The sequence below is a fragment of the Talpa europaea genome (genome assembly GCF_964194135.1).
Source record: "Talpa europaea genome assembly, chromosome: 5".
In the NCBI taxonomy this organism is placed as follows: Eukaryota; Metazoa; Chordata; class Mammalia; order Eulipotyphla; family Talpidae; genus Talpa; species Talpa europaea.
In genome coordinates this window covers 137,982,914-137,995,392 of record NC_140071.1, presented here as the reverse complement: position 1 = coordinate 137,995,392, position 12,479 = coordinate 137,982,914, and the positions used below count along the sequence as shown (strand labels likewise).

The window sequence follows — 12,479 nt, the reverse complement described above, 5'->3', positions numbered from 1 at the left end:
TCTAAATCCCACGGCCCAAGAGGAGGCTCTAGCATCCGCAGGGTGTGGGGCAAACAGGACTGTTCTCCAGGGAAGTAGTTCTCCGAAACCGTCACCTCGGATTAGAGCTCGACATCATGTTATTATGGGTCTCGTTCAAACATATCATCCTCAGCTTAAATGCACCGCTTTTGTCCAATTAGTGGCTTACAGAGCCTCGGTCGTTTATAACCCTAATACATGGAGGTGGCTCTAAGAGTTTATGTGAGTCCCTGTAATCCTTATAACTCCGTAAAATAGGCCGCCTCCTGGCTTCGCTTGTGTGGGAACTGAAGCGCCAAGGTCCACACCCTTGTTTAGTGTTAGAGGAAGTGTTCTCTGATTCTAACCTGTGCCTGTACCCCCTCTACTGTGTCAAGCTGAGTGAAGAGCAGCAGGCCATGTTACAGGAGATTAACCAGGACTTCTTCTCAGGTGGTATTACCAGAAAACACAAAGTTACTCTCCACAACAAGTTTCAAATTAAATCTTATTTGGGACCCCCACCTAGAGTAACTAATTGCCCCCCCCGCCCCCAACATCTTTTGTTTCTTCTAATAGCTTGAGGATACTGTTGCTTAGATTCAAGACACTTAGTTCTCCAGTATTACAAAGTGCAAGGCAGTTCATCCACTTTTACTCAAAACTACCTTGAAATTACAAACATGAGTGTGTTTTACGCCTGCAGCAGCAGATCCTGGGGCTACCAGCAGCGGGAAGCAGGCTGGGCCCCATCTGCGCATTTGTTGAGGGATGCATGCACCTCTGGAATTGAAACAAGTTTCAATTCAAATCCCAGTTTCCCCACCCTCAAACAGTCCCTTCAAAACTAAAATTGGAACAATATCCCACCCCGTAGAGTTATAGTTAAAGTTAAATAAAAATGTTTAAGAAGCAGTGAGCACAGCACCTGGTATATAAGGGTCCAATAAAAGGTAGAGATTTTTCTTCCTCTTGCGTAAGTGGACTCCCATACCTGTCCCATTAGTGTCACAGCAGAGTATGAAAAATTAAATGGCAATGATGGCTATTTAAGGGCAGGTTTAAGGCAATTCAGAAAAACAATCCTTATGAGTAGGGGTCATTCTGGGGAAAAGAATGAAAATGCAGCATTAATAGCCCTGCAAATATTTGAAATTTTCAACACGAACCCCACCCTTTATGCCTAGTCTATAATTTATCTGAACAAAGTGATGAAGCGTTTCCTAACCATAAAAGTCTTCTGCTAAAACTATCAAATCCAGCCATCCCCGTTACCCAGGGCCCCTCTGCTGTGGGAGGGGCGCTGCATTTTCAACACATTGTGTCTCTCAGCAGAGCACGCTCCTGTGTGCAGCTCCGTTCCCCTACAAGGTCCCTATGAGCAAGCGCTAACTTTTCAGTCATCGGGAATTAGCCTGAACTGGGCTCTGTGCTTAGTGAACTGCAGTTATGTGATCACCTGAATCGCCACTACATGCAAACTGTGATGTTATTTACGAGGTAAAGGTCACCAAAACTGGAGTTTATTTTTTTATGAACAGAATTGAAAAAATACTGAAAGAAAAAATCATGGACTGGAGGCCGCGCCACCTGACCCGGTGGAACAGGTACTGCACCTCCACCCTGCGCCACTTCCTGCCCCTGCTGGAGAAGAGCCAGGGGGACGAAGTGGAGGAAGACCACCGCGCAGAGCTGCTCAGGCAGCTGGGAGACTACAGGGTGAGTGCTGGGTCTCACCCCACCCTCTGACAGGGCTCAGCGACAGGCTCCCAGAATCAGAACCCTCCACTGCTCTCTACAGTGAGGAAGCGTCAGAGATAAAAAATGTGATTAAAAGTTCAAATCTCATTAACTAACCTATCATTAAATAGCAAAATGAACCTATAAAATTAAAACACCCTAATTTTTGAGGTAAGAAGATCCTATGAAAAATGCCTTTTATAGAATACATTCCAAGCATTCATGTCACTATAACATCGGCTAAATCACATTAGACTTAACTGTCATTAAAGTGAAATCTCTACATGAGGTATTTTAAAAGGATATGATTTTATACTAATCGCTTTCCATTGCTAAGGAAAATTCTCACTAGTGACCCAGCATTCTCCGTGTTTCTGTGAACTGCCTGTACTGCACTCACCCCCCACAGCCGGGGAGAAAGCCGGGAAAGCAGGCCCAGACAAGGCAGGAAGCCTCGTCGGCTACAGGGCAGGAAGCCAAGCTGGACATTTACCTTTACTCACGGGCTAAAACTTACCCGTTAACTTCTACGGCCAGACTTTGCACCAGGATGTTTTCAGCTCAACAGAATATTCAGTTCAGAGGCTTGAGCCGTAAAGGAAATGTCAGACATGGCGCGTCTCCCCGCTCTGCCTGCCTCCCCTCGACGGCGAGCAGTTCTCTTGGTGACAGTCCGATGGTTCTGGCAGAACTGACGTCCACACACATGTTGTCCTCAGCAAGAACGCCTGTGTGCCCATATGCCCAGCCAGGCACCCGAGCTCACACTGGCCACAGGCCCGTCCCCGGGTCTGGCAGTGTGTCCGGGAGTGGGTCGGGCTGTGTCCGCTTGCCCTGGGTCCCTGGCATTCCATGCGAGGCTATGCAAATGGGAGCGTCAGAGCAAGGGAACAGGAGAGGGTGCTGAGAGACCAACTGATGCCTTACACCCCGAGTCACTGAGCCAGCACAGCAGGGTGTTCAGACCACCCCGTCTGTACAGATAAGTGACTGCACCAGTTCGATCCCCGGCTGCTCCCCGGCCACTGGAGGAGGCTCCCACATGGCGCGCAGACCTCTCCTGCCGCCCGCTGCTCCCCTCAGCAGTGTCCTTCGGTCCTTCTGCCTGCTCTGCTCCCCGCTCTGGCTCTGGTGGATTCTCTCACCCTCCCGCGCTTCTGACTGTACCCAGTGCATGTATAAATAAATAAATAAATAATCTTAAAAAAAAAAAAAAAAAAAGAATGTTAAGAATTGCAGGCTCCCACATAAGGGAGAAATATAGTGAAACCATAAAGCTTTGTTAATGACTATAAATATTTTTTTCCTTCAGTTCTCTGGATTCCCCCTTCACATGCCCTATTCTGAAATGAAGCCTCTCATCGAAGCCGTGTACAGCACTGGAGTGCATAGTATCGACGTTCCTAATGTTGAATTTGCGTTAGCTGTGTATGTCCACCCATATCCCAGAAATGTTTTGTCTGTTTGGATCTATGTTGCCTCCCTTGTACGCAACAGGTAATCTTTCCATTGTTCTTTCATGTATACTTTTTTTTATATCATGTAAAAACTGTAACAAGGATATGAGGATATTTTCAAGTGATCTGGATCACACCAGAAAATATTCGCAAATTATGAAATAAAATAATCCTTTTCAAATATATGAAGTAAGTGCTTCTATTTGGTGGTCTGCCCATCTGCCCGTCGGCCCTAAATTCAGTGACTACCCACAGCTCCTCCCACTATCTCGGAGGTCAGGCCTGCGCTGCTGTGCCGGCTCACCTGCTACGTTTCTCTGCCTGTCCAGCAAAATACCAGACTCGCCTTTTAGGCCCAGCAAAAGAACACAGCTTCTCTGGGGAAAGGAGGAACTACTATGCAATATGAAATTTTTATTCTTAACACTGAACGTCTCCCACGACCTATCCTACAGTAAGGCTGAGCAAGCATGCATACACCTCACACGCACACCCCCCACTGAGGCAATATAGCATATGGGGGGGTTATATTTAAATATTCGCCAAAATACGCCCTTTAAGAAGGGACAAGAGGGCTTCTCTCCTCTCTCTAGGCCACAGATGGACAAAATGAGAGGGGGTCCCTGTAGACTAGAAGCAGCAAGACCAGAAGAAGAGGAGGCTGCAGCCTGACCCTGGACTCCCCACAACTGTGAGCAGCAGCTCTGTAGTGCCCCCCAGTGAGGCGTTCTGCCCAGCAGCACAAGCTTGGACACGCTGTGACAATAGAAGAGCCCTCCCTGGAGACAGTGCCTCAGCTGAGCAGCGCTCCCACAGCTGAACACTAACAAAGAGAAGTCTCACTGGGGCTTCATTTCCACGCACGCCCGCTCTCAGGACACATCACATCACGCGGTTACACGCCTGATACCTCAAGCATGAAGTCGGGGCTGCCCATCGGTCACTACCAACACTACATGAACACAGCACATATAAGAGCACAAGCTCTGGAGCAACCCTAGCTCTGCCAATTACCAGTGGGGTTCAAGTCCTTTTTAATGGTTTGCTAACGCCAAGCAGCATAGGATACAGCAAGAGGGAAGCACCTCAATTACCCAGAACACCCAGGAACACTAGCTGCTCAATATAAGTATAACATTTAAGTCAAGTCCTGAAATAGCAATAACCATTTTTTCCATAAGCATTAGCAGAAAATTTTTCCCCGAAATATATACTGTCAGGCCTCTCCGGTGCACAGGGGGCTGAGCACAGCGCTATGCAGCTATCCGCAGCCTCTGCAGCTTGAGTTCAATCCCCGGCTGGCCAGGGAGCAACCCACATGGCGGAGCAGCAGACCTCTCCTGTCTCGCCCGCTGCTCCCCTCAGCAGTGGTTTCAGTCAGTATGCCTGTTCTGTTCCCCACTCTGTCTCTGGTGGGTCCTCTCACCCTCCCATGCTTCTGTCCTGTACCCCAGCTCTTGTATAAATAAATCTTTAAAAAACAAACAAAATACATACCGTCATCTGATTACATGGGGGACCAGTTCCCCTTGATGACGCAGCACCATGGTTACTATAATGAGTACAATCACCAAGCGGTCCGTGTAAGTAGAGAGACGGGGGAGGAAGGGGGTTCCAAGAGGACTCGCCGCACAGGCACATCTGTCCTCCTTGAAATAATCCCTGATGTTCACTGTTGAGATGAACTTTATGACACACTTAGGGAAATAAAACATAGTAAACTACAAGAGTCAAGCCTGCAAAATAAAACAACTAGCCTTGTAACTACTCGGGAAACTCAGACCTCATTTCAAGTTCCTTAAGAAAACCAAGAATTGTTTTCCTCTTAGCATTGAGGCCAGACTTGCAAAGGGAAAATGACTGCAAACCCAAGGTGAAGACAGTCTGCTTTCCCAGCCACGCTACTCAACACGAAAGAAACTTGTGGGGACCCAATGTGAATTCTGCAGTCGTTAACAGCACAAGAATGAAAGTGCAAAAAACCCTTAGAGGAAGGTGAACCTTCAGGAGCCAGCACATACTCTCCCATCAGAGCTCATCTCCCCTCAGAATGAAATTTAAAAGCATGAGTGACTTCTCCTTATTTATGCTCCTGTCAAAGGATCCTTCCTTCACCTTTAGACAAAACTAAAATAATATTTGCTCTTAACCTAAACTGAAACCTGTGTCTACCTGTAGTTTCTCTCTCTGCTGCTACTCCTCTTCCCCAATAAAATAAACAAAAAAACACAAGGGACCCCAAGGAACAAGACAGCAAGAATACTTCCACGGTCTTGCATGCATTTACAAGGATACGCCGACTCTTCTTGGCTTAATGACATAAAATTACATGTAACATGACATAAAATTGACTTAGTATGTGTCTTCCTGAAAGGCGGGTCTTTCTCCTATTATATTTTTACACAGCAAGGAGAAGCAGCTTACAAATTCAAATTCTGATAACGGCATAATTAATTTCAAGGACAACTAAGCTCAAAGGTGTCTGCATAGTTCGTTGGAGTCATGATTTCACTGGAGCTCAAAGGACAAAATATTTCATTCTATTGTATACTAATGCAAACCTGAATTGAGACTTACAATAAAATCAAAACACAAAAAAGAAACTATTGATAAAGTCCTCAAAGGTTTTATTTATACATTTCTTCAAATGATTGTGGAATTTTTAAAAATCCTCCCCCCCTCCCCAATTTGACAATCTAGGGACAGTGGTGGGAAACAGGGGTCTCTGAAGAAAGCAAATATAAATCCACCAGTGCTCTGCTAGCTCACTGAGCTAGCACCAAGAAACCAGTTTATTCTAGAACATTAAAGAATCTTATATGTGGGTATGTTTGAATTGGCCCTCTGAGAGTTGTTCAAATAAAGGAAACATTATGAAAAAGAGACTGGTTTCCAAAACGTGCAGCCTTTGAAAGTAACCCTTGGGAAATGTATGTCTGAAAAGTTCCACCAAGCGTGGTGCAGTGTCTATACATAAAGAAAACCAATAATCCCCACTGACTTTAAAACCCAAAATAATCTAAAATGTACTTTAAATGGCATGGCATTAGTGACATTCTTTTCAAAGCGTTCAATTTAAGAGAAATCTGATGAGACTGTTCTTACCCTCAACCTTTATGAAAAGACCTAATCCCTTTCTAAAACAAAAATATGATTTGCAAGAAAAACAACACTGTACAATTCACTGGTAAATCAGGATTTTCTGAGGCTGTAAGAAATGGGGCCAAAACAAGTCACACTCAAAAAGGGAGGGTAACACAAGAAATGTGCTGTCAGTAAAGTGCATGAAAGGAAGCCTGCTCAGCTAAATGAAGTAGACAAAGGTCAGAAGTCAAGGGTCATTCGCCAGAGCGGCAGCAGGCTCGAAAACCACACTGCAAGTTCTGGCATCCGCTGGCGGTATCAGCATGAGGACCTGTATGGAAACAGAAAAGTGTGAAAGGAGGAATTTCTTCAAGATTACATTAAAATAGTCCTGCTTATTAAAAAGCTAAAGCATTGATTTTTTTATTATACCAATCCATTTATATCATGAAAGTAAAATCTCACAGTGAGTGTAAAAGGAATTACTCAGATTCAGCGATCACTAACAGCAGCCTGAGTTTAACATCTCCTTCATGGCCCCAGCAGTAAGTGAAAGAAGGGAAAGATAGAATATTTTGGCAATAATCTTGCAAAATAAAAATCCAAGAAGGAAAGGAGATAACCCACAGAGGCAAAGCTATCGAGCCAACTTGGCAGAATTCCTATGTTCTGAATGGCCTTCTTAGACATATAAATTAGGCAAAAACTGTCTATCTGTAATACATCAGTTAAAGAATCCAATAGTGAGTAAAGACAGCATGTAACATTTTTTAAATTAAGAATTATATACACATATACTTAGAATGTCTCCATATTTTTTATTTTACATCTATAGTAAAAATAAATCATATGGTAAAGGCAGATGAAATTATCTTCCAGAATTAAGCATAGTGGGTGGTTAAACAAACATACCTAAGACACACTAAAAATTATAATTCAATTACAAAGGAGAGTGATAGAATTGTGGAATAACTGACATTTTATCCCAGTCACGCTGCTCAGACAGCAGATAAGAGCTCCATTAGGACATGTAGCTGAGGCTCAGAACACATCAAAGGAGAGACAGCCTGGCACAGTTCAAATGTTAAGGACTCAGACTGAGCCAGTATTCATAAAGACAGGCAAATGTGGAAAGGCTGATTTAACCAGATCAAAGCCTTTCAGAATCCCCTCAACGCTGACAACCAATCCTGCGTCTGGACAACCGGAAGGGCGCTGAGAGGCATCAGGGTGACTCCCCTGCGTGGCCATCAGCATGCGCTCAGGCAGCCTGGCTGCCCAGCCTCACACCCCGGCTAGACCCAGGGACCATCTGGGGGGTGGGTACTGACAGAGAGTTCACTGGTGGTGCAAGACTGTAAAGAACAGCTGACTCATTAATTCTTTACTCATCCATTAGAACCCAATACTATAACTATGGTATATAAGGATCCCACAAAAGCACATGAAATATAATTTTATTGTAAAGTACATAACTGAAATTGTACTCTAAACTGTATCTACTTTAACTTAGAAGCTATTTAAATTTGCTTTGGCTTTTTAAAGCAGTAATCCGTTGCCCGAGAAGGCAATTATGCAAATAACAAAATAAGAAAATAACTACTTGGAAATGAACACACTTATTTCCCTGAATTTCCTGTGCTCCCCAAATCACATAAACAAAATACAAAGGACACATTTCTTAGGATCTACAATCAGCAAGTATAATGTTCGTATCTTTCATTATGGAAATAATAATGCATCTGTAGGTAAGAAAAGAAACTAAAGAACTGCAATAGCTTATGATTTAAGTCGTTTTTAAATACTTATGTTTACCGTTAAAATCAATGAGGTTGATACTTGCAAAGGGGGTCAGGTGTTTACATGGGAAATGGTGTATCAGAGAAGGCTGGCTGCAAATTTATAACTGCCACTGAAGCCAGTAATATGTGACTCATTATATTAAGTTTATGTTTCAAATGTCCATAATTAAGTTTCAATTATTTCAAATGTAAAATGGAATTACTACAAGTCCATTTTCATGTAATAGAAATTAAAATCTGTCCTATTTCAAAATGAAAAGTAGTGTTGCAAATACTCAATATTCACAAGCAAGTATTTTTGTTTTCCCTTGAAATAAGAGACTATGTTAGTCATTTTAATACAAAGTCAAAATAAAATTCTTAGCACCTAGACATTTCTTAGAAATGGCCTGAGAAATCCTGTAATTTGAAACTCTTTTCCACTGTCAGCTTTGACCAGATTTTCCCGCTGAACTTATTTTCAGCTTCAACTATTTGCACCAGCTGAGCCTCCTACCATCCCTCCCCTCCACACCTCCTTCCTCACCTGAATGTCGATGACCTAGAGCTCTGCCTGCCAATCAGCTCTTGCCTTTCTCAAAGACCCAAGCCTGCCTCACCTCGCCAACCACCGCCTGCTTGGTCCCTGTGGTGAAATGCCTGAACTGGTGGTTTTGTGAACACATTATCTGCTGATCAATTTCTTAGTATGTAATTCAAATCTTTTTAAAAGGGAGAAATAAAAGGAAGAGACATGGAGACTTTAAATTTCCCCCCAAATACTTCAAAATGTCCATGATCTTATTTCTAAAAAGGATACAAAGCTGAAAAAACTGTGTACCGAATTCAACAGTGGCTGAGGGAAAAACCTCGAGTGACAGCTGAAAGCAACAAAGTGAAGGATGCTCCTGGCTTGTAGGGAAAAAACAAAGGGAGACTAAAAGACGTCACCTGGATCAAGGAGGCTATTCTAGAGACTCAGATCTTCCCAAGGCCACACCGCCTCACCAGCCTCCCCGAAAGACAGGTCAGCACCCCTCACCTTCACACTGACCATGTGCGTGGCTCTGTGAAAGTCTGAGGGGTGGGAGGAGCAATGGGGAGAAACAGAAACGGTGGCCTAAGAACATGGGCCCTGCATTAGCAGGAAGCTAGCCCGATCCTGGGACCTGTCAGCATCTCCTTACTCATCACAAAACCAAGTTCTCACTTACATTGATGTATGTTCAAATGCGCACTGGAATGTCTGAGCTTTATTGGGATTCTAACTATAAAAGAGAGAGAACTCAAGTGTTTGCAAATGTGAAAAGAGTCTAACCAAAAACTAATACTAATGACCTCAAAACACAGAAAGGTCAACGACAGAGTAGGCTTGTCTGATCCCAAGAATCCACAAAGGATTCATCCCTTGGAGGGTTTTATTCTAGTGACAGCCTGGGGTAAAGCAGAAGTGAAGACAGCCACTGTTTTGACTTAAGTTAGTCTATATTGCAGAAAAAATGGGAGAACAGCAATTCCCAGAGCAAGGCAAGGACAGGCAACGTTAACAGAGAGACCCTTCATTATCAGAGGAAGTGCTCGGGAGAGGTGGCAAACTGGCAAACGCAGGACAGGATAAACGCAACAGAAACAGGGAGGCAGCGTGAGAAGGAAGCGAAGACAGGCGAGGCCCGGGATGGCAGGTGAGAGCCGCACTCCCAGACGCTGGCGACTCATAAGGCAGCTCCCTTCAAAATCTGGCTCATCACCAGCAAACGTCTCTCTCAACACAGGACAGAAACCCAAATGGTTATAACACAGGAGGGCTAAATTATATTGAACAATAAAGACAATAGGGAAATTAAATTTGCATGAGCATTAAACAGTATCGTTAACTGCAAGGTAAAGTATAATTAAAAAAAAACTTTTAAAAATATTAGCTAGTTATGTTAGCTATATCATTATTTCCTCAAATATTTATTATTTGATGTTTTCCCTGAACTTTAAGTGTATTACTTATACACTTATACACTTAAGTATATCTGCACTTACCTTCACTTACCTTTAATTCCTCTTTAACTTAAATCAGAAACATAAGAGAGCAAATCATCTGAGACCATGTCACCTTCAGAACTATAAGCTAATCTATCTGAATTCATAAATTATACATACACTGAAATGCAAAGCAATACAAAAGTTTGCTACCATTGTTCAAATGTTCTTCAGAATTCTGAAACTACACAATTGCATTTGATACTCTGTAAATGACAGAATTTTTTTAATGTTATGGCTAAGCAGCCTTCTCACATTTAAATCTTAACTTTTCTGATCAAGTAACAAATTTAAATGTCACGAATAATCTCATTCAGAAGAATCAAAAGTGGCATGTTATACTTAGCACAGTATTTTGCTCATCGCAAATATTCTCTGAATATCTGATTACTATGTCTTCCAAAATCTCTGCTAATGATCAGAAAATAGATCATTATACTTTATTTATCACTTGTTATTTATTAATGAATATTGTTTATCAGTATTTACCCTTTTAATTAGTTACCTGGAAATTAACTATGTAAACTCTCTTTAGAAAAGACACTATTTTAAGTTAATGTTACTCTCAAATAATTAATATATAATTTGTCACCTACATATGTTTATTATTCTTAGACCCATGTAAAACATATCAACTAATTTCAGAAATAATCAAAATAATAAGGGCCTCCCTAAGCAGTTGAGTTATAGTGAAAGATACTGGACCAATCGTCTTGTCAAAACAACACAACTTTATTCTAACATTTTCTAGGTTGTCCATATCTCCTTTTAAGAAAAGGATTATTTCCAAGCATGACTTTAAGAGCAGCGGGCTGGAATCCGGAAGCCCACATTAACGTGGCAGGTCACCCTGAAACCTGCAAGGACTGCCATGTTCCCCAAGCGCTTGCTAATTTATGAAGAAGCAAAGGAGACTTAGCGTTGAATTACACAAGCATTATTTCCTGTCAAATCTTTCAAACTCAAATACTGTCCTTAAAATTAATTTACTGAAAGTATCACTCGGAGTTGGGGGAAAAAAGTAAGACTCTTACATTTAAAAAAAGGAATACGGAGGCTCCTTTGGGGTCCTTGAACATTTGAATATCCAACACCAGTTAAGATGACAGAAGTTCCAACAGACAAGTACAGAAGATTTTAAGTATTTAATTTGATCTCATCATCTAAATTATTTCAATAAGTTAAAAAAGATGCAAGTAGGCAGGTTATAAAAATGAATTAAAACCCGACCTCCTCCACCCCATAACATCTGTGTACCTCCAAAATGTTAACGAATTAGGTTGAGAAATTCTTTCTGACTGCATGACCTGTGCTGGTCAATGTGGACAACTCAAGTGCAACACACAAATGCACCATGTCCTGTGCAGGAAACAGCTGCTCGCTGACCACTCCCCTCATGCGTCCTGCGAGCCTCAGGAAGCACAACTCGGAGCCTCTGGGGCAGATTGTGCATTCAAAGCACACCTCCCTTCTCACCCTCACTCAGGCCACAATGGAAGCAAGTGCTTGCGTGCAGCCTGCACACTGTACACCACGCTACAGTCAAACAAGACTCGTTTTCACCACTCCTGATGGCAACTGAGGGCAAAGAAATGCTCCAACTCAGAGCTGCCATTTCAAGAACACGGAAGGCCAACTCCTGCATCCCTGACGTGATTCCAGAAATAAGAGAGCACCTGTCTCCTGTCTCCTCAGATGGAGGAGAGCCCAACGACCTCGAGAAACCGCGTGTCTGCTGACTCCTCTGCCTACTGGCAGGTCATTATCCAAGGGACCACGCCTCTCATCTGACTCTGTCTACTGCTCTGCTCAGAAACTCAGCTCATCCTCCCATCATCTTAAGATGAGATGGGCTCTCAAAGACAACAGGAGTGAAAAGACAGGTGCACAAAAGAATCTGAATTTCTTCCCAGTTACAAAGGTAGCTAACTACAAATATTAACTGAGGAACAGCTTTCAATGCCTTTGAGAATGTTACTCTCTTCTCAATGACTACCTAAAACCCAAAAGGGAATGGAAGGTACTTCAAAAAGTTTAACAGGCCGATTAGAGGGTAGGAATAGGTTTAAAAAACAAAGTAACAAAATCAAGAAATATTTATCTGGTGATTGTTAAAAGTAGCTATAGGACTCAATTTTGAAAATACTGTAAGAATTTTAGTCACGTCTAAAGTCTCTCAACCTCTTCCTCAATACCATCCTTCTCACTCTACCTCGAGATCTATCTGGAACCAGATCCTCTAAGATCCCTCAGGATTTAGCCTGTGACCAAAGTCCTCCTTTTTCTATTATATTTTAGAAAGCTGCCCTACAAAAGAATTTAGTCTGCCATCCCTAAGGAATCAGTGTATCTAGAACATCAATACTCTAAGTTGCTAATGAGCAGT

At 42.6% G+C, this 12,479-nt stretch overlaps 2 protein-coding genes across 13 annotated transcripts in view; one reads left to right on the top strand and one right to left on the bottom strand.

Moving 5' to 3' along the window:
• Positions 1-3,241, top strand: part of CC2D2A (coiled-coil and C2 domain containing 2A) — a gene marked incomplete at its 3' end in the record, with an annotated part of 60,708 nt that extends 57,467 nt beyond the window's left edge. The window contains exons 33-34 of the mRNA XM_084233769.1: positions 1,542-1,719; positions 3,053-3,241. Coding sequence (XP_084089895.1) covers positions 1,542-1,719; positions 3,053-3,241 — 367 coding nt within the window. The remainder of the gene's footprint in view (positions 1-1,541; positions 1,720-3,052) is intronic.
• A 3,294-nt stretch (positions 3,242-6,535) lies between these two features.
• FBXL5 (F-box and leucine rich repeat protein 5) overlaps positions 6,536-12,479 on the bottom strand; it is a gene marked incomplete at both ends in the record, with an annotated part of 35,958 nt that continues 30,014 nt past the window's right edge. For all 12 annotated transcript variants that reach the window (XM_084233431.1, XM_084233433.1, XM_084233429.1 and 9 more), the window contains one exon: positions 6,536-6,612. In XM_084233431.1, the coding sequence (XP_084089557.1) occupies positions 6,536-6,612 (77 nt within the window). The remainder of the gene's footprint in view (positions 6,613-12,479) is intronic.